Below are 27,977 nucleotides of genomic sequence, written 5' to 3' on the forward strand. Positions count from 1 at the left end.
TGGATTTATTTCCCTGGGCAGTTCTGCAATTGCTTCCCATGTAGGTAATACCAAATATAAATTTTGGAAGTAAATATTTATATGAAATAAGCTTAGCTGAGTTTGGGTGAGTAGTGAAAGCAATCAGTTTTTACTGAAATATGTCAGTAAATGATGCATGTAGGGCAGATCTCACGGTGAGAGATTCAGTTCTTCTGTCATGTAAGCTTTGCAATATTATTTGGACACAAACAAATCCCATTATAGCCCAAATTTAGACAATAGGTTATCACAGATGAAAAGAATAAGTAGAAAGTGGGGAAAAAAAGGAAGGATAAGTTCGTCTGTAATGCAGCCCCCGTCTAGTGAGTGGGAGCTTACTCTGCAAGGAGCCCTTGTCGCTTTTACCAGACTATTTGCAGACCAATGCCGTAGCCACAGACGGAACAGTTATTACACTCTGGCTCAGTCGATTGCAAACAATTTCTTTTCTGAGAAAGCTAATCACTGTTTTGTTACATTACTTCCCAGCAGATGAGCCAGGGACTCCTGAATTTAAAGCAGAACCGCGAGTGAGTGGCAGCGAGCTAAGCCTGGGCTGGAGTCTTGTAGCAGCATATCCTTCAGCTCCAGTGCTGCAGTCAGAGAGAGAAAGATTTTTCCTTTGAAGATAAGACACCTGGGGCTTTTGTAGAAACTAAGTATGCCCCAAGTTGTGCAGCTGTTATCTCGATTTTTAAAAAAAAATCAAACAGCCAGAGAAAGACAAAGTGTCTGGCTCTTCTATGCGCCACCAAAAATTCCTCAAAATGCTAAAACCCAAACCAGCACTTTTCGTTCTGCAGTTGTGTTGCTTGCAAATACTTTCCGTCTTGTGGCTTGTGTGACACGTTCAGCCGAAGCAGCCTCCCAGGCGAGCCGTAGGGCTGTGCCGTGTGCGTATGGGAGAGAGGGAGTGCTTATGGGAGTGTGCATATGTATATGTATGAGCGAGGGAGCGAGAGCGTGTGTGTGCAGTGTCGTAACGTGGCAGGGCACAGGCAGTTATGAAACTTTCCAATAAAGTCTCAGTACGTCAGTATTGGTTGCTTGGGTTTGGGTTGTTTTTTTTTCTGTCCGTGGCCCTCCAGTTTCATTTCCATTTATGAGTGCAGAGAGAGCGAGAGAGGGACAGGTTGAGAAGTGCTAGCAGACAACACCACCCCCCCACAAGCCGCTGGAGGAGCCGGAACAGTTCCCACGACAGGTGGAGCAAGCTGCCGCGCTGAGCGAGATTCCCGGGTCGAGATTCCCGGGTTGTGGTGCCCAGGGACAGGGGGAGGGGAAGCCCTCGCTCTCGGGGCAGCTGCGGTTCCAAGGGGCCCCTTCAAAGTGCTGCAGGAGCAGCCAGAAGTTTGACTTTTATTTTTTTGAAAGGACTGGAGAAATTATTAACCACAGTTGATGACGTCAGAGTTGATCTGATTAAAGGTTTGTTTTCTTGCTGGCAGAGGTGTGCTCCGTAGAGACTGGTTCTCTCTTCTTTTTTTTTTAAGTTTCTTTTTTGAACAGCAAACGGAGGGAACTGCTCGCATTGCTGCTGCTGCTGCTGCCGCTGCTGCTGCTCCAGCTGCGTGTGTGTGTGTGTAAACAGGATGGTGTATCTGTAGCTGCCACGCGCAAACACACATTTGACCATGAGGACTCTTCGCAGGTTGAAGTTCATGAGTTCGCCCAGCCTCAGTGATCTGGGCAAGAGAGAGCAGGCAGCCTTGGATGAGCGGGGGACCCAGCAGCGACGGGCCTGCTCCAACGCTACCTGGAACAGGTAAGGTCTCCCATGATGCGACGACTCCCCCGCAGCCTCTCCCCGCTCCCCTGGCTGTGATTAACGTGCAAGTAGCCGCTCCGTCGGCTTGCAGGCTCGGCCGCCTTGCACCCGGCTCGGCAAGGTTACAGCGCGTCGGGCTTCTGCATTAGTGCGTTACACGTACCGGAGTTCACATTCAAGTAAAAAGACGGGAGCGGCTTTTTTTCCTGTTGGTGTTAACCTTTCCCTGAAGGATGATAGCAAACAGCCTTTACTGCAGATGGCTCAGCCTGCTCTTCCTTGTGATGGGTAAGGACTTATTTCACAGGGTCCAGCTACAAATATGTCTTTGTGTCTATCTAGATATTCTCATTCGAGGTTCATTTGGTTTATTTTAGTTTAAAAACATCTATTTATACACAACTATTAAAATACATTATTTTTATCTGCATAACTATATATATTGCTGGTTGTTGATACAGATATGACAAAGCCTACTCAATTTACTCACATTAATACAAATTTCTCTGTGTGTGTGTGTACGTGCATGTGCAAGCACACGCATTTGGACAGGACAAAATAAGCCCTGATTGTTTTGTTTATTGTGTTTATACATCTGAATTTTATTACTGTTTGGAAAAAAAACAGCAAACAAGCAAACATTTTGTTGAGAATGTGTCACTTAGCACAGATATTCAGAAAGCATCTTAATGACTGTTTTGGTGACACTCTTAAAGACGAGTCTAAGTCTCTTAAGTCGTTAGGAATTATATTCTTATGTCCTTTTTGAAAATGAAATGAAAATGTCATCTCCTGGGTCACAGCTTGGAAAGTGTCATTTATAATGTTTTACAATTGTATGGTGGTACAGCTGTAGGAAGAAAAATACCAGTGAACTATAGACACATTTGTTAAAGGTATTTCTTTTTTGAGCAAAACCGAAGAATTATAAAATATCACGTCTTCTGTCCCTCTCTCCACTGGATTTGTGGTTTCATGCCTGCATTATGAATTAGTTGTTTGATGCCAGCAACACACCAAGCACTGAAACTGGTCACAAAAGAGGCTGAGTTTCTGTTCAAATATCGTGCTATTTATGTGACCCGGAGTTGCCACCGAGGCCTGGGTGGTGGTGGTAATTAAAGGCTTGATTGGGCCACCTTGGCTTATGCCAGTTGGGGCTTCACTTGGCCATTAGCCTCATAGGAAGCAGCAGGGAGTAAGATACTCCTTGCTGTGAACCAAGGTGACAGAATATGGTCCCCAAAGCCTTTTTGTGATGGTGTGCTGACGGCTTTAGTTGGCAGGGATAAGTGTTTCCAGGTCTTGCTTGTAGGAAGGGAGCCATGGAGGGGGATGCGAATGGGGACCAGGTCAAGCATGGGCCTTGCTGGGAGTGCTCCAGGCTTAGGGGCTGCTGATATTTAAACCAGAGGGTTTTCCCAAGTGACACGAGCAAGAGTTTGTTATTTTTAATTTGGGCAGGACGGGTGTAGCTCTGGCCAGAAGTAGTTGTCTATCAGCGAGCTAGACTTCTGCGTGTTCCATCCAAATGCTTAGACAACTGTCCCATCGCCTGTTCCTGGAATAGGTGTCCGTGAGTCATCCTGTTGCGGCTTTGCGTGAACTCAGGCCTAACCGTGCTTTCCTGCCACGGGTTGCCTTTTCCCTGTGCAGGGATCACCGGGCCGTCCCTGCCGTTTGGTGGCACGTGCCTCCAGAACGCCTCGGGAGCACTGGCAGAGCTGCTGCTTTGTGGTGGCAGGCTGGTGCTACCTGCGGTGGCAAGTCAAGTGGGCATCATGTGCCTGCACTAACAGCTGCCTACAGCTATGGCAAGTACTGCAGATGACGAGCCAGTTGCATTGCATGGGCAAAGGGAAGGCCCTTTATTTCTTATTTAACAGTGCAAGGCTTTCTCCTGAGTGAAAGAGAGAGGGAGGGTAATTCTTCTTTCAGGTGCAAAACCTCTCTTGGTTTTAAGAAACTCAGATATTCTACAGGCTGTAGAACTGGAGCTTATCCTCAGGAAAGTCAGGGCTTAAATGATGTTGGATTAATTGTATTAAGAAGTTATCCACTATAGCTTCTGCCTGTCATCAGCGTGTGCCCATCTTGGCATGTGTAGCAGGATCTGGTCTTGAGGGAGCTGGTGCTCAGCTCTGCTGGACGTAACCATAATGTCGGTGTCACAAACTGGGCATCTAAACTTTGACTCACCAGAAATCTCGGATGGGTTTTGAAAATCTTGGGCTGTGGAAGGTTTTTTTATTTTTCCCCTGTAAAATTAAAACACCCCAACAGAGGGCTAGCATACCATACTTTGGTTTATAGGAATATTTGTTCTTCCAAATGAAAGGAATTGCCTGTGCTGTTTCATTCTGTGCAATATCGAGCATAAGGGTTTGCTGATCAAGGAAGTCGAGATGCACCAGCAGAGCTCTTCCCTCTCACCATGCCTGGCTGTTCTATATTTAAGTGTCTGCTGGGTTCTTGCCTAATGTTAGCAGCTGTGCCTGGGTGTGGCATGTGTGTATCTGCTTTTGAAAGAGGCCTTGAACCAAGTTCATCAAAACTGATGTGCGGAGAGGTGAAGCACAACCCCACAGCAGGCTCTGCCCCACACAAGACTGCTGATGCCAATCCTGCGCTGAAAGTCAGCCCTTTGAGGTGGAGTGAGGATGTTGCCTCGGCCCTGACAGGGACCACGCTGAAACACAGCCAAGCCGGAGTTTTGCTGGTGGGGTCTTCTGCGAGGTAGCAGCTCTGTCACTGTGGGCTTTTTTTGAGGAAGATGCGGCGTGTGTGTGGCTGCAGTCTGGCTGCCCAGCGATGTCCCCTCCACTCCGTTTGGACTGCTCGCAGCCTTCAGACCGTTTATATCAGAGGATGCCTGCTGCTTTCTGACACCGAGGGAGGGCAAACTGCAGGAGCTTAATCGCGGGGTTCGGTGTGCAGGGGGCACATAGAACTCAGTGCTAGCAAGGAAGGTCTCTTCCTCCCTCATAACTTTCCTGCACCCCCAAACTAAAATGCTGTAAAACTTCTCAGCACTGTTAGATCAAAGGGAAATCGGTGCCAAGGTGCTGTCTGCTACTATGCAAATTACACTTTATATCACAGCTTTTTCTGAGGTTGTTTTCCCATGAACCCCAAAAGACCTGTACAGCAGCACACCGACAGTGCACGTTAACTAGCAACCAACAGCAACATAGTGGAACAATACCGTTTCGTTACAGCTCACAGAATTTGCATTGGATTAAAATAGCTTAGATTTTTTTCACTAGCATTGTCTTCAATTCCTTTTCTCCTCCCCTCCCCCCCCCCCCCTTTTCTGCTTCAGGCAAAAAATGAGGGCTGAATGCTGACTAAACCAATTGGACTGAGAAACCCAGGGTTTTTAATCTTGAGCTTGCAAGCTGGGGCGGGGTGGGGGGGGGGGGCGCTCTCTGGGCAAATAAAATCCATTGCAAGGTTTTCACTCTGACTGAGCTAGCACAGACTGCCTAATCAGGAGCTGATACTGACTGAGTTGTGGCATGGGAAAGCCTCTAGTCAAACGCACTTAGATCCTCTTTGGTGTAAGAAAATGGGGAAAATTCACAGAAATGTGGAAGAGTAGGAGATAGCAAAGAGAAGGGGAAGAAAACACAGGTGAGATGCCTGTGATGTTAGTGAGATCAGCAGTAAATCCAAGGAGACGTACAGGATCAGGAGTTTTATGGTTTGGGCTAATTTTTACAGGGCTGTAACAAGCACAATAACTTGCTGTAAATTCATTTCTACAGTCAGGGGAACCATATGTCATCTTCTAATTAAAAATGAATGTTTTTTTAGATCATGGTGAGGCTTTTGTAATGGAGGAAACATTCCAGACCAGCATATTTATCTAGTACGTCTACTTTGAAGTCTTCTTTCTTCCAATATTTAGTGTTTATTTAGAAATAGTTTAAAATATTTCCACTGCCTTGAGGATCAGCTTCTCTTTCATGACCCTTTAATCAAAACCTTCTTTTGGCCATGTGTGTGCATGGGGGCAGACAGAGCCGAGTTGTGGGGTGGGAAGGAGAGACGGGGCGAAGGGGATTTCCCCCTTGGTCAAGCCACCACTGCAGCATGGAACATGTGCCAGCCTTGACTACAGTAATAGAAAGTGGTGGTGGTGGAGAATTGCTGCTCCCCGTAGCCCTCCAGACATATCTATACTTGCTTGAATGCAGATATAATTTGAAGCCAAAATCTCCATAGTCCTACACGCTGCAGAGATATTAACTCTTGGTGACACCTCAGGGAAGTCCCTTCACCTGTCTGTCTCAACTTCTTACTACGTAAGAGTATTGTTTATAGTTGCTGAAGTTTGTGAGTTGATGCCTCTCAAACTCTTTGAAGATAGAGTTTTGCAGACCAGCTTATTTTCATTTGTATGATCCAGTGCATAATTGCAGCCTATCCCTCTTTGCAGATTGCTTTACCTTGGGTCGAAATTTCAGAAACGTAAGTGAACTAGCAGCTGCAAGCTTATTTTGAAAGGGTCAAGACCTCATGGAAAGCCTGTGGAGTTGCAGCTAGACTGAAGCTGTGTTAAAAATGGGGTCTTCCCCATTGGATTAAGCTAATTCAGAAAAATGAGGTTTTAGTCTGGAGCAAGGGTGTCTTAAAGGAGGTTTTGATGCAAGTATATCAGGTCAGTTATTGTTAATTAGCTATTCCCATAACTGTCCAGAGGAAATGAGCCCTAAGTCATTTAGTCCCTTTTGAAAATTAAAATGTTGTCTTTAACTACCTGGTACTCGCAGGGTGTGATTATTCCCACAGCATTGTTTTTGCTCATGGACTTCACCTGGAGCTCTGGAAAGGGGAGAATTTGCAAACACTAAATAAAAATGCCATGATATGTTCACTCATGCTATTTGCATGTGAGGGTAGTGACTGCTTTAGAGAACCACAATTACCTGTGTGCTGTGCACAAATGAAAATGTGTGTCGCTCCACCTGCTATGCCAGGAAGTGCCAAGCTGGGAGGGCCATGGCCACGGTTGAAGCAAACGAGACGTCAGGATTCAGAGACTTGCGAGCCAGACTTTGCTATTGTTCCTCAACTCTGTGGACAAACTGATTCTGACCTGGCAGAAACCAATGTTTTAATCACAATAGGTTTTCTTTCTTGGTTTCTTAAAAACATCAATGAAAGAACGGGGGGGGTGGTACTGCAGTGCTGGGGGGAGCCAGCCTCCCACCCACCGAAGGCAGTGGTGTCTGGGTGCACAACTAGCAACTCAAGGGAAGCGTATGCTTCGGTGGTATCAGGCCACAAAGGCAGTGGCTTTCTACTATGCAAAGATCAAAATAATGAACCCCACCCTCCCCGTCTTGGCACTCACGCTGTTTGGCTGGTTGGGAGTGCCGTCAGTGAGCATCCAGCTTTGTGCTCTGGGGATTTACACCTTCCAGATCCCTTCGTGCTGAAGAAAACAGTGGGGACGATCTGCGCTGTGTGTGCTACAGCTGCCATTCCCCATGTTTCAGGCAGCTGAACAGTGAGTTCTGGAGCCGGCACCTTTTCTGGAGGATCGGACAAATCTAGAATGAGTAGTCTATCCAAAGAGGTGAAGTTTCTTAGCCTGCTGGGTTGATTTTTGTTGCTGTGAGTGCCGCCTTGATTGTAGGTAGTTTCCTTTTGGCAATCTGTGGCCAGTGTAGAATAGATAAGTACAATACATTGCTGGAGCCACCTGACATTTTGTCTTCATTCTAAAGGCAAACCACCCCAAAAGACCTGGTCTCGGCAGTTTTCCAATCCTGATTTCCCCTCCTACAGCCAACCTGCTCTAGCTGTGCCTCTCTCTTCCCTGCCCCCCCACCACTCACCCATGGGAAACCTCCTTCCAGGCTTCTTTCTGCCCCGCTGCTGGTCTCTCAAAATGTTGTCTTCTAGCTATAGTACTCAGACCAAGAGTGACCCATGGCATATGTTTTTGTGAGAAGGTGCCTGCACAATGTATCTTAGTGCTTGGATTCAGGTTAAATAATATTGCCACAGCGATTTACCCTGATTAACACCAGTTGAGGAGCTGGCTAATGAATTGGTGTTGTACTTTCAAGAAATGTCATAATCCTGTAACTCGGAGATCTGCCTTTTCTCGCAGTGTGAGGGTGGCCATAGCTTGTTTCAAAGGTGCACTGCTCAGGTGCACAGAGCTTCCAGGTTCCCCTTCTTCCAGGAGAAGATACTGACGGGGGAGCGTTAGCAATTGCTCGTTTCCTTCAACAGGAGAAAGTGCAACACTGCAGGAATAGGAGGTCGCATCTGCACTTCTGTGGAAAATGTGTCTGTACACATACAGCAAACCAGAAGCTTTTATGACCCTGGACATACAGTATAGGCTCTAGTCTTAATTGAAGACTGGAACCTTAATCCATACTGAGCATGGGCAATTAGGGAGCTGACTTTTTTTTTTTTCTCTCTTTTGGGCTCTTTTTTGTCTCCTCTGCCCTGCTTGTTCTTGTGCACCTTGAGCACACTTTTATACACACGGCAACTACAGGGAAGGTGTTCGGTCTAATATCAGTGCATGAGTGCACCCATTATTAACTTTCATGTTGTAAAAGAGTTACAGAAGGGAGTTTACAAAGCATTTCCAGTTCAGGTTAACTATTAAAATATAAGTTTAATTACATACATTATTGACTTAAGCCTTGGTGGAGGCTGGTCGCAGGCACAAGTAAAGGTGATCCACCCACCTCAAGCATCTTGCAGGGCTTTTGTGTGTAAGCAGCAGCTCAGTTTTTCTTTACACCAAAAGGTTGTACCATTCTGACTAAACCCTTTTAAACAATTGTTCATTACAGAAACCATAGCATTACTTTGATTTAAGCAAGGGTTGGGTTCGTTTTTTTTCATTAGCTTAAAGTAAGTAAGAAGATTCAAGTGAGCTTTTCATTATCCTGACACCAACCTATGCCCCCAATAACATCCCGGTTATTCCAGCTCCTCTGGAGCTCCTCCAGCTCCTGAGCATGTGTGGAGGGCCAGATCTGCATGGCCCTCCTGGGACTGCATGCCTGCACCCTGCAGGCAGGCGCTGCTGCCTGCAGTGGGAAGGAAATGCTGCTGGTCAACATAGTGGGGCCAAGACAAGGCAGTTTCCAGACAAGGCAGTTGTTCCTCTGTACAAGGGAGATCCCAGGCAGATTAAAAGGTCAGCACTAGGATGTTTTATGTAGGTGCAGTTCTACTACACGGGCAATAACTTAAATGCTCACAACCTGTCCCCCTTAGTTCTTAAAAAGCTTGCTCTCTCTTATTTCTTTGATGATTAATAACGGACCTGTTAAGCTGCAAAGAGAAAACCTCCCCCTCGTTTAGAAAGCAGTGCCAGAGAGAAGGAGAGAGAGCACGTTGACTTCTATGAGAAATACTTAGTCATTCTTCTCTGCAGAAGGCTGGCAGGGAACATTGCAAAGTTCATTTCCGAATCAGAAGAGCGTGTAAAGACTGCTTGTTTTATTCACTACATTAATCGTACTTCACATATTACTCATAATGTTAAAATACCCAAGTCGCTTCACTGTATACCAGAGACATTTAGCTGCCAATTTTCAAATGATCGTAAATTGAGTGTGTCTGTTTGAGCCAGCCAAAATAAGCTGGGTTAGATCATGAGTGTATGTCTGTGCACGTGGGTGTAGGGGAGAAATAGAGGGACCACCTCTATTTTTTTTTTTTATCTCTGGTGGTGGTGGGAGTGCTTAACACCTTGGAAACATTGTCAAAAGAGCAAAAGAGAGAAGAGGATAATGGTTCCTATTTTGATCTGCTTGTGCATTTCTCCACAGCAGGTCGTATCCTTCACCTGCCACTTTTAATTGCCTTTTTCCACAGATGAATGTGGTTGAGCTTTTCTAACAGTGCATCTCTTTGCTGTTCAGCATTGTGTGCCTGCATTTTGAATCTCAGTGAATAGTGTCATGTTTACCTTCCAGCCCATTCCTCTGCTCCCAGCAAGTATTGAATGGTGTTGTCGTACTGTGGACCTTGGAAGGTTTAATGTGAGTTGCCTGAGGTCCCCACCTGCGCTCCACTGCCACCTGGCCTGGTGCCTGCAATGACATCCCCTTGTGGTGGGAGCAGCCGCACGTGGCTGGATCTGTTCCTGAGCCCACCAAGCTTATCCGCCAGTAGGAATCAGGCTTCCTCCCTCTGGAGACCTTATGAACAGATATCGCTTTTAGTTCTTCTTCTCAAGACAGGGCAACCTCAAATTCTGGTACCTCCAGGATGGGCAAATCTGGTGCTGGTTTTGCTTTCCAGAGCTCCAAAGCCAGTTGCTGCTCCATTGTACCAGACTGCAGCGCAATGTGAGCAGAGGCAGGTCATCGGCAAACCTCTGAAAAATGGTGTCACAGCCTCACTGGTAAAATCAGGTCCCCAGGAGGGATTGTACATGCTGTAGCTTCTCGTTCTTGGAAGATCTTTTCAGTAGATTTCTAGAGGTGAGATTCAAGTTGGTGGCCCCTAAATACACGTCCTGAGTATCTCTGAGGCTGATTGTTACTGTTCCTTGCTCCTGCTGAGTACAGGCTGGGAGGTGGCATGCAGAATGAGATACCCAAGGAGATGGTGCAGAGCAGGAAGACTTCTGCCCTGTGTTTTTTTAATACGTCTTAAGATGTCATCTCCCCTTCTTGGGTGCAACTTTGAATAGGAAGAACCACATGCCAAAATCTGTATTTTCCCTTTGCAGTCAGTAGGATTGTGAAGGAAGAAGAAAGAAAACAGTGGCAATGATAGCATTTAATACTGTTATTGATAATTATACTCATTGCTTCTGTTATTATTTTCATAAATATATTTTTAAAAACCCTTTAGAGATCACTGTCATCATCTTTTTTTACATGTGGGGTAACTGAGGCAATTCAGTCATTGCCAGCAGTGGGAACAGTCACTTCAGTAAAAGCAGTCATATTAGAAACCAAGTGGCAGTAGTATGAGCAGTGGAGCTGATGAAGGCTGCTTCCTTGTGCGTTAGCATTGGGAAGCTAAAGCATCTGTGTGCGTGTCGAATAAAGGCTGAGCTCACCCTGCAGTATTTTCTTGGTCATTAAAAGATGCTCCTTCTACCCCAGCTGAAATCTGAAAGACCTTAAGGTTTTTGGGACTTCCATTGCATAGTTAAATGTGGTAGAAGTTGCCAAGCGGTTCCAAGAGTGGAGTAGTGAGGATGAGCTGATGAAGCTGCATGAGTCTTCTTTCCTTTAGAAGTCAAAGCTGTGAGGCTACAAAAGGTGGCACTGGGTTGGGGAAGGGGAAGGACATTTCTGCTCCCTTCTACTAATGCTGGAACAGGTTTGGTCTCACCTTCCACTGGCATTTCTTTACCTTTGTCCTCAGACCTAAGCTCAGTGATTTAGGCTGATGTGTCATCACACTAATTGTGTGAGGTGTATTTCAGGAGCATTTCAGAGCTTCATCTTGAACCACATACTCATTTCAGTAACCCTTTGAGGCGCGGTCTTGTTAAGTTCATGGGACTGGATAGCATCCCTGCTAAGCATGTGGATCGCCAGGCTCCTGCAGTACCTGGCAGGTTTTTGCCATTCAGTGGGCTGGTGGCCATACACCTCAGGGACAGGCAGCATTGGGTATGGGACTTTCTGTTGAGCTAGAGAATTTTGTGGTCCCAGTCCTATCTTTGGTTGCCTCTGATTGCAGCAGAAGGTCACCACCTCTAAGCAACACCTGCTTGCAGAACGGTTACAAATGGCATTGACAGTGAAAAGGGAGCATTTTTGTAGGACAGATGGTTGGCCTGTGCCAAGCGCATTGCTGCCTCTCTCGCTGTCTGCCTTTGAAACTCTAGACCTGTTGTTCTTTCAGTGCAGCCTTGATTTTCCTTTAGCTGGAGCAAGAGCATAAACCTTTGAGAAGTGAGTAAGTGGTAATAGGAAACAGTCTTTTTAAGCAATTGCCTCATTTCTGTGGTTTCATTTTTGACAATGAATGAGAGATTGGTTAAACTGACTTAAAATTCATAATCAGCCAGTCTTCTTTTAATTTTTTTTAAGGAACTAACCATTCTTGGGATTCCATTCTAGTAAAGGGATGCTATATTTGTGGGTTAAAATTCAGGTACAGTGTCCAGCCTGGATAAATGCTGATTTGTTGATAAAGAAGTCAAGTAACCATAGCTCAGACAAACGTATGCCAACAATGCTGGGAATATCATCACTGATCTCATAGTGCAGCTGTTAAATTTTCTTTGTGGTGAGCCACAGAGACAAAAATATGCTTTAAAATACTTCAAATATACTTAATATGTGAATCTATTAAAAGTTATACTTAATATACTTCAAGTACCTAAAATATATAAGCCTAAGTTTTCTGAAATGACTGATTTCAGATGTGCAACTGCTGAAGTTACCGAGTTGGAACAAATCAAAAAGAACTGATTTTCAAAGGTTTCATCTATTTTCTAGAGCACAATTCCCTTTAAAGCATCTGGGATGGGGTACCAGCAGCCATCTATGACTTTTAAAAAGGTCCTGCAGTGTCTAGGCAGAGATGTTCGGCTTATTGTGGAAGTGATAGCCTTCTAAAATGTGATCGGGTGCTAATGACTCCTACTGTCCTCTTTCAGTATCCACAATGGAGTAATAGCAGTGTTCCAGCGTAAGGGTCTCCCGGACCATGAACTTTACAACCTCAATGAAGGAGTCAGGTAAGAGACTCAACTCTACGCAAGGTGTTATTAGCCAGCAGGCACAATGCTGTTAGTGAGCACTGGCACTTGAAAGCTTCTACAGCAGTATTACAGGTTTTTTTCCCCAGTGTTAGTTTCAACCGGTACAGTCAGTTTGGCCTCAGTCAATAGCTGTTGCCGATGTGTGCCAACACCTCACTGGGTGGCGAGGGCTGCGTTCCTCCTTCCGCACGGCAGGTATCCAGCCATGAGGAGGATGGATTCTTTCAGAGTCTGTCCTGATGTACTGGGTTGAAACTAAGGAAGGGAAAACGTGGACCCCTGTAGTACTGCAGCCCTGTACCACTGCAATGCTGCCATCCTTTCCATAGGTGCCAAGCCTAACTCTGAGTTGCTTCCCTTGCATCCACAGAGGATGTAAAGCCTTCAAGCACTCAGTGCAACACGATAAGGAAATACGTCCTGCCTGGTGGTCCCTTACATCTAGCTTCTCCTTCCATGTAGGCTGAATATGCTGTAGCTGTTACAAAGCTGTCTTGTCAGCACAATGACCTTAGTAACACAGTTCAAGGTTCATATTTCTTTCTGATTCTGTGATGATACTGTTTGCAACAGAATAAATACAGACCAGTGAGATGTATAATGGGAACTCTTTTTTCAAACAAACAAAAAAACAAAAAAGAGGTGAAAATCCTGCCACATGAGTAATTTAAGTTATAGTTGCAAAAAAGTTTACCAAGAGATAAGCTGATATCTGGATTTACAGCACTTCACTTTACTTTTACTACTATTTCTAGCACTTACTTACTAAACCCTCTCTCACTGACAAGGGCAGGGTAGTGGATTTCCTTTTAGAAACTTGTCCCAAGGCTTTGAAGAATAAATGGTGGAAAAGAGGCTGCACTTACAAAAGACAGACAGCTTATTACATTCCCTGACTGTCTTCAGATAAGAGCCTCAGTGATTCCCTTTCCTTTACTGCTTATTCTCAGTCTATCTGGGCACCGGAGTCTGACAAAACCCACAGAATATCCAGGTGTTCTGGGATTATCTGTCCCTGTCGGGTTCCAAGTCTGGGATAGCTGGCCCAGGCTGGGTCCATTAATTGTATGAGTATCTTCAGAGAAGTCTGGGCAAATTTGGCCTGTAATCTCTCTTTTTCCCCTCTCTCTCTTCCTTTTTGAAATTAAAAGACACTTATTCTCCAGTTATTTCTTATTTCTCTGGGGAGAAAATGACATACAAAGAATAGCTTTTCTAGGATGGCTGTCAGTTAGCATGATCCATCAATCATTTTGAGTTAGTTATTGGAATAATGGTTGATCATTATTGCTGTAAGTGCAGTCAGGATTCTTCAGCTTTATCTGAATGTCAAAAAATGGTAGTTCTGGGCTAAGATTTCCTGGCCCAATGCATTTGCCACAGGATGCTTGTCTGCTGGTGAGAGACAGAAGAGGAAAAATTATCTGCTGATGTGACAGAGACAAATTTAATCTTGTATGAACCAACAAATAGAAGATAGGTAGGTAGATAGGTAGATAGGTAGGTAGATGGATGGAGGGAGGGATGGATGGATGGATGGATGGATGGATGGATGGATGGATGGATGTTATTTGGTGAATTGTGCCCAGATTTTGCTTTCATTTACCTGGTTATAAACCCTGCAGCATGATGATGCTTGCTAATATAGTTCTGTTGAATTGTTGTAACATCCCAGGCAGCCCAACAGGCAAGCTGACTACAAATAGACTGATTTTTTTTTTCCATTTTATGATGGGCTTCGCTGCAGCATGATAGGCCCATGTCTTTTTGTTAGGGTAAGTATAACGCTGCTTTGTTGTTATCTCGGCTGATCACTTGGTTTTGCTCTGCCTGGGGGAGAACAACGCCTGGTGACTCACACATGAGCTGATGGACAAAATATTGTGAAATCTACACCTAGCTAGAAAGCTGCTGTTGTAAACGAGGCATCAGCAGCATAACTCTCGTGGGATAAGCGAGCATTTGGCGAGATGCAGCGTGGCTTTCGAGACTGGTTCTTGGCTGCTGCTGCTCAGAGGTTGTTCCTCTTGCCTCCGACTTGCCCTCAAGAGCCTTCTAATTTATTGCCTAAAGCTGTCCATCCTCTCGGTGACAACTCTGAGTTTGTTTTTCTGAAGCTTCTCATGTGTGTCCCGCTTGCTTCATTCATAGAAAAAAGCTAAGATGAGAAAGCTGCGAGTGGGCAAAGAGGACACAACAGCTGAAAGATCTGTCTCTAGAGGAGAGCATGGTAGTGGTATTTTTTAAACACGCCTGTTAACATGTCCAGCCACAGCCTCTTCCCAGAAGCTACTGCACTCCTGCTCTGTGCTTCATTTTACTGCCATCCACAGTCAGTAACATTTTGGAGCCTCCTGACTGTTTGCAACCAAACATCTTTTGCCTCACTTCAATTCAGCTCAAAACTTATCTAAGAAATTACTGATTTGACCCATACCAAAAATATCTGGCTTACTACTATTGTCATTTAATTCAAAATAACCTTCTTTGGGTTAATGTTATTATTGAATGCAAAAATGCATGATTCATAAACATGACCTCAGAGGTGGAACAAGTGTATATTTGCCTTACGATTGTTTTAGATGCATTTTCCCCGTAAGTACTTAATTAAAATGAAACAAATAGCCATTATTTCCACTGGGCGTTCAGGTAAATGGCTAGTATCAATAACTTTTTTCAACAGTTACAGGGCAGTAATAGAAGTTATTTTATTTTATCACTTTAATTAGAGCAGATTCTGGGATAGTTTTAATAATTAAAGCTTGAATATCCAAGTTGTCTCACAGACCAAGTGTAAATATTTGAACAGTTAGGTTATGCCTGCAATATTTGCACACCATCGTTTTGACTCAGGAATGTCACGTATGTTCAGCTACCGTATGTCACATACGTGCAAACAAATACATATAACTTCCTTTTCTGAACACACATCTTGAGGCTTTGAACTCTGATTGTGTATGCCCTGATGATTTAAGAAAGTGGGTACAAATTTGTACAGCACCATTTACTTTTCTTCTAGGTTTGCCTCATAAAAGCTGCCGCTCATATACACCAATGCCTTTTGACACCATTCTTGCATTCCTCTGGCATTAGTAAGTGGCCTTAAATATGGAGTTACATAGCACTCGGAAAGCCTATTACCGAGAAAACCAGTGTGTGATTTCAGCCTCTTCTATATTACTGTAACTCCTGAATAACTGTGCTAAAGCTAATGATGTACAATAAGGTGGTGAGAAGATCTCCAGTAACTGGGAGTATCACCAGTGTATGGCCTGTACATTACTTCTTCTGAGCCCTTACTAGGTGCTTTAATTGGGGGTTGATTTAAAAGTCAGTAATAAAATTCTATATGCATATACTTACTGTTTAGTATTTCTCTTGGTGCATGTGTATGATATTAGTAATCACATAGTGTTTTTTCCTTTTTCATTTCCTGCACCATATGTCAGTGTTTATTTACATCACTTGTAAATCAAGGAAGAAAAAGAAGGAAAGGGAAACACAGTGGAAGCAGGATATCCTGTATTAAAGTTAATACATATTTATAGCTGCCTCTTTTCTGAGTTTCAGGATACTGGTTTAATGCAAACAAAGCACATTTTAGTGGCATTTCCTCCTTTGTAGCAAGAGTTCAAACCCAGTAAAATCACTTGTTTCCATTTGCTTCCTTTAACTTTATTCAACTAATAAAGTTAAAATCAGATATCATACAGTGTTAGACTTTCCATTCTGAGTAATGTTGCAAGAGTTAATTTTAACATGAACCAAAGAAACGGCAGCAGGAAAATAAAAAAAAAAGTCAGGAGCTATTTTAGCATATTTTCTGTGAATTTATATTATCATCTCAATTTATGAAGTCATTAAATAGGCAATGAAGACCTGATATCAATGATATACAAGCTTCATAAGAGTGCAAAATTACTAGCTTCAAAATCAGATGCACTTGAAATGAAGTCCCCTATCTGATATGGGATGCCTTTGAGGTTTGATCAGATTTTTACCTGGATTCCCCCATGATGTCTACATACGTAGATAAGGTTATTCAGTAATCTGAATGGTCCAGGATCTGACAGGTGACAACCTAACTGATTTTTCTTAATGGAAATTAGGCAAGGATGAAAAAAAATTGCAAGCAATGTCTTGGATTCAGTTTTGTTGTGGATCTCTTTTAAATTAATATGGGTACAAAGAACATCAAACACCAGTGTTCTGATGTGGCCTGAGGGCCTCACTGTTTCACGAGAAATTAATTAAGCAGCGTGAAGTATCTGTATTATTAGGGATTCAAAGAGGAAGATGCATAAATTGTGCTGTCAGTTCTTCTTTTACCCTGTAAACAGAGATGCTAATGTAGCCATAGTGCTGCTTGGTGTGATGCAGTCCAGTGCATATAATTAACTACAATCTGGTTGTTTAGTTCGTTCACAGCTGAAAAAATGGAAATTTGGTGGGATTTTGTTTTATCAGAGGGCTATTTATTGAATAAGGAGAACATCATTTTGTATTTCCTGCCCTAAATGCCAGGAATTATCAGTAAAATGTAATATAGGAAAAGAGAAAGTATTTGCAAATCACCTGTTCAAGACTATGAGGAATCCAGGATAGACTTCAAAGAGCTGCTAACTTGAGGAGAGGGCAGAAAATTAAGCAAAACCTGTCAGCATAAAGCATCACTATTTTTTTGAAATGGTGGCACAAAGAGATATATGTAAACATATTGTCTCTGTCACGGGAGAATTCAAAACTGCAATTTTCTTGTGATTTTAACCTAAAAATGGTTTACCTATCCATGTTCAAAGTAAGAAAAACCTTTAGTGCCATCGCTTGCAACCAAGAAAAAAATCACATCACTTGGACAGTAAATTACCACTTTGAGTGAGCATGGCGTGATTTGGCTATAGCATCCTTGTACTCATTGAGGTACTTTTAAGTCTTTAAGACTGTAACAATCTTCGGGGGAGGTGGGTTTTAGCCCCCACCAGAGGCTTGTCAGCGCGTACCATTGAGGATGGAATCTCAGGGCACTGGAAGGTTGTCCTTTCCCATATGTTGCAACAGCATGCCAAGGGGGCTAACTATACAATAGTTATTCATGGCAACGAGCCACCTATGGCTAAAGCCTGAGCTGGCTTTGAAAATTTCCGTCTGCAGACAGTTTGTCTGAATTAATCAGATTCTAGATGAAAAGGATTTTGATGTTTAGGAGCATCTGAAAACCCCCTTCCTTTTGTTTATTTTCTATTTCATTTATGCCTAGAGTGTTTCCACAGAGTGCTATGAGGTCAGTGTGGACATGTGCTTAAGGATAAATAAATAAGATATTGTATTTCGGCCTCCTAAAGATTGACCTGCTCCTCCTTTCCTCAAGAGGCTGTGCTGAAGCATGTGATCTTAAAAGCACTGGATCCAACTCTTGCAGACTTTTTCATGGAGTGTAGGGATACGCGGGATTTTTTAAACCAGATCTGGATTTGTTTACTAGATAATTAATTTGATTAATCAGTTATTTGTTACTTAAAGACATAACCCAAAAGGATAGATGATAACATGCTACCAAATGTGTAATTTACACAACTGCCCTAACTGAAGTGGGTATTTAGATTTTAAGTCGAGCTTGACATCATTTTTTTGTGGGACCTGAGGTGGTCACACATGGTCAGGATGTCAAAAGAGCTCATGGCTTTCAGGCCAGATTTGCAAATGTTCTGAAAACCCAGCTGGGACTACATTTTTGTGAGGTCCGAGCTCTCATTTATGCTTCTAAATAACGACATGAGTGCAGAGAATTACATCTAGCATCCAACATCTGAGACTTAAATGACATACAGCTCTTAGAAAATGTAGTGAGTTTTGTCTGGATACCAATGTTGGGCTTGTGGATCGGGTTGAATTCAGTTTCTGAATTTGAGGGTTGTTTGTGGGAATTTTTTTGCATGTGATTTTGGTTTGCTCTCTGAGATTGCGTTGTAGGATTTAGTATAGAGGAATTATGAAAGACAGAGCTAAATTGTTAAATTCCTACCTGCTTTTTCACTGAAATTGTATGAAACTTCAGCTGTCCTGGGTCTCATGACTGAAAGATCATGACCCCTTCAATGAAAACTGGTCAAGTTTCATGCCTGCAAAAAAAGCCTGTAGAATATCATCCTGCTTCAGGTTTCTCTCTAAACATTTTATTATGTCTTGGGGTTTTTTTACATTACACAGGATAGAGATGATTTGGCCCCGAACACGCATCAGCCAAGTCACATGCTTGTTTATTGGCTCAAATGCATGGATGGGCAGAGAGCACCAGGAGTTCTCCCACGTCTGCAATGCCAGGTGCCAGAGAAACCCTGGCACAGCAGGAGAAATTTTTAAAAAGCTTAGATGTAGGATGGAAAGCATCCTCCTCTCATCGAGTCTCAATTTCTTTTCATATGTATTTGCAACTGAGCCATCTAAAAGCACAGCAGGTATTTTTCAACACCAGGAGATGCTGGCTGGGAGTGTTGGTATTGTTGACCCCGTTTGCTCTGTTTGTAGTTAGGCATTATTGACAGGCTCTGTGCTCATATGAAAATATTTTGCTATTAATGACTTCGCCTTTTCCATGCAGTGCACAGCTAATACAATTTGCTGATTACACAGATCCTTTTCTTATTCTTTTTAATACAGGCAATTGTTGAAAACAGAACTGGGATCCTTTTTCACTGAATATCTACAGGTAGGCATGTGTTTTCTTTCATTTAGATCAGATTTCATTATATGCTACTGAGCAAAATCATTTCACCCACTCTAAATGCTGATCTGGAGTCTCTTGGAACCATTCAGAGTTATCCACTGACTTCTCTGTATTCTGTCATTTATGGACTAATGAGATTCGGATTTTATATATATATAGTTAGATAGTGAAAGCCCAAGATGTGGAATAGATTTGTGCGGTCGCTGTGTTTCTGTATGACATTGCCGTCTTTCAGTAGACTTCAGACATTCTCTCTTTTAAGTTCCTGAGTAAACCATTTAAGTTCATTGTTGTGTAGTTAATAGGAAAGACATGTAGCAGTAAGTATACGCTGTCTATTGAAGCAGTATTCTTTCTGCTTCTCTAAGACAGAGTACATGCTTTGTGGATCAGCCATTTGACGTTTGAGAAGCACTTTGTACCACACAGAATACATGCTGTGTCCTGAAAGTAGTAGGGGATTATATCACCATTTGACAAGTGTCCCCAGTGATTGAAGCAAGATGGACGCAGGAGTCCTTTTATGATTAATCATTAAAATAAAAAACAGCCTTTATCGACAAAAGTTAAGAATGAACAAAATGTGAAATATGATGGCTGTAGGGAAGTACAGAATTGAGTAAAGGTAGTCTGTATTTTATTTACAGAATCAGCTGCTCACAAAAGGCATGGTGATCCTAAGGGACAAGATCCGGTTTTATGAAGGTAACTTCAGTTTTGGCATGGCTATCTATGTCTGTCACAGGAGTTTTAGCAAAGGCATTCTGGACATGGTGTGATGCTTCCCAGGACTATGAATTAGTTTGCATCAGTTCATTCCTGCAGTCTCTTCTTGTGTCTTGCCTTGGTGTTCCCATTGGCTTTCATCAAGGAGAGGTGACTGCCTAGAGCAGCAGTGAGGGAATAAAGTAAAGTTTACCTCCAGCATGGACACTTCCTTCTCCTTCAGTTATAGCCTGCTCAATGTTAAGGAAAAGTGGAAAAATCAGAGTGAGATAATTTAATAAACAAAAAAATAAGCATTAAGATCTCAGTTAGTGGAAGTGTCTGGCTAAATACAAAATAGTGCTGTAGGTATTTTTAAGAGCTATTATGGATTCATGCTTACATAAATGGGGTCAGACACTGTCTCTTTTTTTACAGTCAAAGCACCATTTATCTGTCTGTACCTTCTGGAGGTGTCACCTTCTGGAAGTAAACATCAAGGATAGCCTCCACCAGATGTGTTGTTTTACAGTCACCCTCATTTTGTGTCCTGTGCTATTATGCAGCACTTAGATGTGCTCTTAAATACACCATTTTGTCCTAGGTGTAGGCATACAAGTTGCAGCAGGGGAGGTTTAGATTGGATATTAGGAAAAATTTCTTCACTGAAAGGATTATCAAGCATTGGAACAGGCTGCCCAGGGAAATGGTTGAGTCACCATCCCTGGAGGTATTTAAAAGACATGTAAATGTGGTGCTGAGGGACATGGTTTAGTGGTGGACTTGGCAGTATTATGTTTTTGGTTGGATTCGATGATCTTGAAGGTCTTTTCCAACCTAAATGATTCTATGATTCTATACGTCATTGGAAGGTGAAATGATTTCAGAAAATCTTCAAGAATTATTGCCTGTGTATAAACAGTCTGAAGATCTCTGGGGAGTCTAGAGGCAATTTTAAAGAAACGTGTCTTTCCTTTTCCAAAGTGCAGTCATATCACTTAGTCTGAATATACTGTTTAAGCAGTAGCCTGGAGACAACCATTTCTATTAGTTTCAGCGATCTATAAATCCTAAATGTGACCTTTCATTACTGACAGTACAGCTGATCAGATTAAGATAGTGCTATGGGACCCAGTTTTTCTGATGAAAAGACGAGAGACCTGAACACACAAAAAGAGAACAAATTTCACATTAAAAAAATATCCCCAAAACAATATCCAGACTCATCTAAGGTGAACACAGAATTCCTCTGTTATATAAAATAACAGCTTGGAGACCATAAGAGGAGCGGTAAGGATCTTGAGACCTTCATAGCTGCTCTGTAAATCATAAAGGAAGTTGGGTTTTAAGGATCAAATCAGCAAATAAGATGCAGAGACGTACAAAGGTCCAACCCCTTTTTCTTCTGGTTTTACTAGCTTGAAAATCAGATATTATTGCTGATCTTTCAGATCAAAGCTGAGATGAAAAATTGACGTGTTAGACCACTAATTGGCTTGCAAACGTAGGAGCATGTTTAGCAAATACAGAATTTCAGCAAGCTGTTAAGTTCATTTTGGTTTTGAATTTGATGTGTCACTTTGTGGTTGCCCCAGAAATGCTGGTATGGTGAGAATTAAATCAGTCACATTTTTTCCAAGTCTGTCCTTGGAAATGTCAACTCACTAAAACTGCCAATTTTTAGGAGGGTAGCTGTAATTTAGGAATCTCATTCAGAGGTAGAGGTCTTTGTGACAGACTTCTTACAAGCTTTCTGTCAGCTTGCCTGAGGACCTGCCGATGGATGTGAGTGTCCAAGGCTGGAATTTGGGTTTTCTGGCAGCAGAGGCAGCAGCACCCCAGAGTCCATCCAGTCATCAGTGACCCCATGGCTCCCAGAACACCAGAGACAAAGTCGGGAGCACAGAAATCTTGGGAGCTCCCATTCTGAGCAGGGCTCCCTTCCTGGGTCTGCAGGAGCAGTGGTCCTGCCCTCAAATCTTAGCTTGTCCCGCATCCCATGGTTTGAGTTTCCCTATTCAGTTGGTGTTGAAGTTTTCAAAAGAGAAAAGAGATCACTTCAGATCCCACTTTGGAGGGTTTTTTTCGTGCAGGAGGTTTTGAAAATGTTAGCTTTTGTTTTGAAACGATGAGTTTCTATTCTAATATTCCTTTCAGGCATTTCAATTACTTTTAGAAGCACTGTGAAAAGTACTATATGCGTGGTTATGTCATACAAAATTGACTATATTGTGCTTCATTAAAATGAGCATTTAGAGTAACCCAGCTTCCTGGAATCTGGCAAGTGCTTGTGGTAAATGTAGGGATCTTTCCCTGACAGTAAAAGAAACATATTCTTCAAAGGACATGGAAGTCATGTTCCTCCATGTGAAAGATGCTCATCATCAGCAAACCATAGGAATTTTTCCACAGCCCCCAGGGCTGAGGAACAGGCCTGCCTGGCTAAAGGCAGTTAACTCTGCAGCCTTTCTGACCTGCTGTGCAGAAACCTATCACTTCACAAAACAAGCTGCCCACAAGATGAAAGGAGTGTGTGACAGTAAAGGCATGTTTATCTCAACAGCGTGATTTGACTCCATGCAATTCTAGCGTCAAGATTTGAAAAGGACCAATGTTCACATGCACATCTGAAGCCAGATTTGTAAGGGCTTAGTTTCCACTTAACCTCAACTTGTGGGCAACTAACGTATTTAACTCTTTTTAAAACTCTGCCCTCAAGGAAGTGGTTGGGCTGCTTCTTCAGGATCCGATTTATATCTTTGAAACACTTCAGTGTTTCAGACATTAGTATATGGAGGTTATAATGCAACAGTATTTATTATTATTATTATTGCTACAGCTGGTAGGAATTTTGGACCCGATTCCCTGATGTGTTTCACTAGAACTAATGGAAGACAAGTTTTTTTAAAAATTGAAATTGAGAACACCCTTTTCAGTCCTGTGCACGAGGGAATAGGACAGAGAGAGCTCCTGCCTGGTGGCAGAAACAAAGACCTTGACGTGGTTCACAAGCCAGCAGATGCAGTATAGCATGGTGATGCACACTTGTCACTAAAAGCACTTAAAAGACATCAATGCTGGAATAATTCAGGAGTTGCAGATGGGCCAGAGCTTGTGCTATTTGTCATGTGCTGAAAAATGCAGGGAGATCAAGTATCCCATAATAAAGATTGGCAGTTGCTAACTTGGAGTATAGATCCTTTCATGCAGAGTTTCTTTGTGATGTGTGTGTAATTCTAGGCAAAATGTTCCCTGGTGGAGTCCCTAAGTAATGCTGTAATACCAAAATTAAGAATAGTATCCGATTCTGACACCAGTAGTAATACTGATTGATTGCAATTGAACTTGCTTCCTGATAAGTCATGTTGTCTTTTCTGAATGCCTCATAATCACTGATGTATTTATCTCTGTATTTGCTGGTGGAGGTGTAGTGGCATTGCGCTCCTTTCACAGTTGCGGTAGGGGCACAGGGATGCTAAAGAGCTTGCCCAAGGTCACACAGGCCATTTTGCAGAACAGGGATTTGAAGCCAGCATCCAGCTATCGAGCCAGACTTCCTCTCCCATAGATCTCGGCTCCTGCATTTGCCTCTGTGTTTTGTGAAATGTTCTGTGAGGAACTCGGTGTCGAACTTGGTTGTAGGACCTGGCCTGAGCTTCTCCGATCTCCACTGGGGAGGCTTCTGGGCGGCTGCAGCTGGGGAGGGAATAGAGAAGGAGTTGGGGTGGCCTCTCTGTGAGGGCCGTGGGGAACTCACATCATAGCAGGTTTTGACTGCATCCTTTGAAAGTTACAGTAAAAAGTAGAGCCACAACACTGTTCTCTGTTTCGGTAGATCTTGGCTGAGATTTTCTATGTAAGTGGAGATACAGGGAAGCTAAGGGATCGGTCTGAGGGGATGCTTTGTGGAGGATCCCGACAGAGCACAGTTTGCTCCGCTGGCTTACAGCTTAGAGGGCAGAGGGGAGTATGGTGGGGGAGAGTTCTCTGAAGGAATGTTTCCCCCTTTAACCTGCTGTGTCCTCCTCCTGCTGCTCTCCTCCGCAGTCTTGTCCAGTACTGCAAGAAGAGGAGGAGGTAACCTGAGCTGTTACTCTCTATTCTTGACAGGGTTTTTCTGAGTAAGCTTTAACCTCAAAGTCTCTGAGCTTGCTAAGAACATTAGATGTGTCATCTGAAAAGACACAAATACTGAATGATCCAATACAGTGAAAGGAATACTAATTCCGTACTTTTAATAGTAGCTGTTGCATGATTCATCTTTGCGTATAATAGCAGGTCCACATCGTTTTCTGCGTGTTTTAGTCTTTACAGTTAGCTGATTACAACCTTAACAGTTCACTAGTTTGTTTTGTGTTTTTGCAGGGCAGAAACTACTGGATACCTTAGCTGAAACTTGGGATTTTTTCTTCAGCGATGTCCTGCCCATGCTTCAGGCTATTTTCTATCCTGTGCAGGTGAAATATTACTCTTGTTACTATAGAATCTTGAAAAACTGGAAAAAGCAACTTTACGGGTTCATCAACAGATTGATGCAATCCTTAACTCTCTCTCCTTGGGCCAACCTCCCAGTGCAGCTGTTCTGTATAGTCATGTCATGCAAATAAGTGACTTATGCAAACAGCAGTTTGAAGTGCTTGGGTGAAAAAGATGAAGGGGAACTTCGAAAACAGGAGTACAGGGATGATGGTTAGTCCTTGTCAACTCACACTAAAAGTCAAAAAAGGTTATGAATAATAAACTGAAATATGCACACATTGGAATAAGTGGAGCTGTGTTAACTTAAATAATATACATTTCCTTCTCTGTGATGTGAATTCATCTCTGAAGTGTCTCCACTTTTGAAAAGGAAGTGTATTTCCGAGGTCAAGTTCTACGCTACTATAAATGAACAGTAATAGTCAGTGAAGTTAGACCAGTTTACATGGGCACAGCATTTGACTTTAAATTTGATTTTAAATCCACGGTAGGTACTTGATCTGATTTGGATGAGGCTCACTCTTCTGGCTTAGTGATGACCACAGAGTTGTTTATCACTTAAGTCCCAAGGAAATCTGTACCAAATAGGTATAAGTGACCTTCCAGAGCTGCTCTTAAATGCCTACAGATTTTAGTGGGAGATTGGTGACATATTTGGGGAAACTTTGGAAACTTTCTCCCATTTTTCCAAGTGGACTTCATGCCTAAAATGATTGTCCAAATGTTGTCAATATTACCATTTGCATCTGCAGTTAATTACAGGCATGAAATCTGAAACCAGTGGGAAAGCTGCAACTTTACACAGAATTTGATTCTGAAAGAGAACTCTAAAAAGCTACTTCACCTGTTGACTTGCGTCTTACCAGTAGAAACTTTAAAATTATAGACATAATCATGGTATTAAAAACCTACTCAAACTCAATGGGAGACTTTTCTAAGCGCCACGTAATTTAAATCCAAGGCATTTGGGAATGTAGAGGTATAGGCAGGCTCTCAACCTGGTTTTCCATGCTGACTTGACCAGATTAGAACTCACTCAGATGTTTTTGAAAATTGCACCAGATGTCCCTTTTCACTGTTGTGTTCCTGAGGCCTTTGAAAATAATTTAGCAACACCCTTTCAGGTGGAAAATATTCAAAGGAACCTGGAGGCGGTACGAACCCCAAATCCCATGTAATTTAAAATAGATCTAGGTGCCTGATGTTCTAAGGATACTTGCAAAAGCCCAGCTGGTGCTTATCTGCTCTTGTAAATTCTATTCATTAGCAACTGAAGCAGATCTGGACTTCTTTACTTCAGTACACATGATTAACAAAGTGAAAAGGACTGGGTGGGGTGGGGGTCAGGTATTTTTATTCTAAACTAAGGTAAGTCAATACCACCTGAATATCACACCTTCCAGGAGGGTTAATATTTGGCTGGCAGCACTCAGAACTGCAGGCAAGACTATATATGTACAGCCATATATACCCAAGGAAAAAGCCCTGATGCTGGCAATAGTTTTACAACTCCTCTTCGGTTACAAGGCAAGTGGTGTTAATCTTTGCAGGCAGAGATAGCATTGTATTCTTCAGAAGAGATTTTTTTCAATGAGGAGTAATGCTTGAACTACAAAAAGATGCCTTTGAAAATCCAATATGAAACTTCAGCTCTGCTTCTACCTTATAGTGAAATCTTCTAAACTGTAGAGAAAAGGAGGATCCACAAGTGGGCTGAGTCAGGATTCCCACCGTATTTGAAGAGAGTACCCAGCCAGTACACAAAATCTTGAGAAATAATGGAAATTCGACCCTTTTTCAGCCCTGCTTTGTTTTTTTCTTTTTTTTTTTGACATATGATACATGTCATTATTGTTAAAGTACAAAATACTCATATATAGTCTGCGCTGAAGTACGATCCCCACACCCACCTCAACCTCATCGTCTTCATAAACAGTCAAGAAACATTGTCTGCAGCATTCCTTACTGCCAAATCACACTCACTGTGCAGATTTGTAGGCTGCTCTGTGTCCTTTGTTATGTTTCCTCTGCTTTTCATTCAGGTTTACCATTCTTGTAATCCCTCAGAAGAGGAGGAAGGAATTTTGACAGGATTTTGAAACTCATTTTCACACTGCTCATAATCCATCTTGCTTTGCTTCTGTTTCTAAGGGGAAGGAGCCCTCGGTTCGGCAGCTGGCTCTTCTGCACTTTAGGAATATAATTACCCTCAACATTAAATTGGAAGATGCATTATCACGTTCCAGAGCCAGAGTTCCACCTTCTATTATTCAGATGCTGTTAATACTCCAGGTAAATTGGTTACTTTTCTCAGGCTGTTTTCTTTACCCGTCTTTCTGTACTGTATTGCTGAAGTCTTCTTAAGCAGTCTCTGATTTTGCTCGTTCATTGAGAACTTCTTACCCAGAATGCCAGAGCTTCTGTGCAATTAAATTTTGTCCTAGTATCTAAATGTAGAGACTGTAGAGGTTCAGATTTCATGCCTTAAGATCCAGAGGGTCTGAGAGTAAAGACTCATTTTGAAATTGTGAAATTGAAATCCACTTTGAAATTGAAATACGAAGTTTTGCAAGCAGACCAGTGTATGTGGTAATAACACGACTTCCATGAAATGCTGGATTAGCACTTCTGGATATGAAGCTTCACATCTGGAGTAGGCGACAAAGTGAATATGCAATTTATAGTTGAATCATGGTCATATTTGGTCACTGGAACCAAATTCTATCAAAGCTGTTGACACAAAAACTTTAAGACCAGGGAGATGCCAGTATTTGCCTTCAATGTTAGATTATTTTTTTTTTAGTGGCAGTGAGGAGAACAAAAAGAGGAACTGCAGGCAAAAGGCAAGTTGAAGATTTTTTTTGCTTAATTAAAGAAAAGCATGAGCTTGTGTTGAGGAGAAGGGTGATGAGGCAGAAGGGAGGGAGTGAGCCAGAAGTGGATTCTTAGGGGGTGAGGAAGTTGAGATTTTCCTGGCCGATTATTTTTTTAATAAACAAATAGATTTACAGCAAATGAAAGGATATAGTTTCTCACACTTAAAATGATTTTTTGCTCTTCATCACTATATGAATTAGTTCCATGTCTGAAATTGTTTTAAAGAGCAGGATAGTCTAAAGGCCAGTGATGAAAATGGAGCAACAAGTAAGCTTCTCTTTCCTGGGTCAAGAAATGGTATTTCCCCCCTGCTATCACAGTATATATTCGTTAGAGTGTATAACGGTGTGTTTAACCTAGTTTTCTCAGAAAAAGATGCTTATGTGATAGGACTGCCTGCTTGCCCCTTGTCTCACTTCTCCTGAACCTCCAACTTGCCGAATGCTTCTTGAAACTGCTGGCTGGTTATGGCACAGTGACAGCAATATCGGAGATACTGAGATTCCTAGGAGTTTTGTGGAAATTAGTGTCTGGAGAGAGGAGAGGAGCCTCAGGGAAAAACTGGAGCATGGGCTTAACTGCATAATGAGACATCAAAGAATTCACGTAATTGAACTGTGAACCCAGCTGTGTTAATAGACACCAGAGATTCCACATGAGAGAGCACCATCACGAAAACCTGA

General features: G+C 42.6%; 1 protein-coding gene across 5 annotated transcripts in view; it reads left to right on the plus strand.

The window, feature by feature from the left end:
• The window catches only part of PRR5 (proline rich 5), a 100,167-nt gene that overhangs the window by 38,268 nt on the left and 33,922 nt on the right, over positions 1 to 27,977 (plus strand). For 3 of the 5 annotated variants that reach the window (XM_054202424.1, XM_054202413.1, XM_054202394.1), the window contains 6 exons: positions 1,673 to 1,786; positions 12,405 to 12,485; positions 19,167 to 19,215; positions 19,881 to 19,938; positions 24,304 to 24,395; positions 26,569 to 26,709. In XM_054202424.1, the coding sequence (XP_054058399.1) occupies positions 1,683 to 1,786; positions 12,405 to 12,485; positions 19,167 to 19,215; positions 19,881 to 19,938; positions 24,304 to 24,395; positions 26,569 to 26,709 (525 nt within the window). In that variant the 5' untranslated portion in view covers positions 1,673 to 1,682. Of the gene's footprint in view, positions 1 to 1,145; positions 1,450 to 1,635; positions 1,787 to 12,404; positions 12,486 to 19,166; positions 19,216 to 19,880; positions 19,939 to 24,303; positions 24,396 to 26,568; positions 26,710 to 27,977 lie in introns of those variants that run through there. The other 2 variants (XM_054202404.1, XM_054202435.1) reach the window with 2 other exon arrangements.

The sequence above is a fragment of the Rissa tridactyla genome, chromosome 1 (assembly GCF_028500815.1).
Source record: "Rissa tridactyla isolate bRisTri1 chromosome 1, bRisTri1.patW.cur.20221130, whole genome shotgun sequence".
NCBI lineage: Eukaryota > Metazoa > Chordata > Aves > Charadriiformes > Laridae > Rissa > Rissa tridactyla.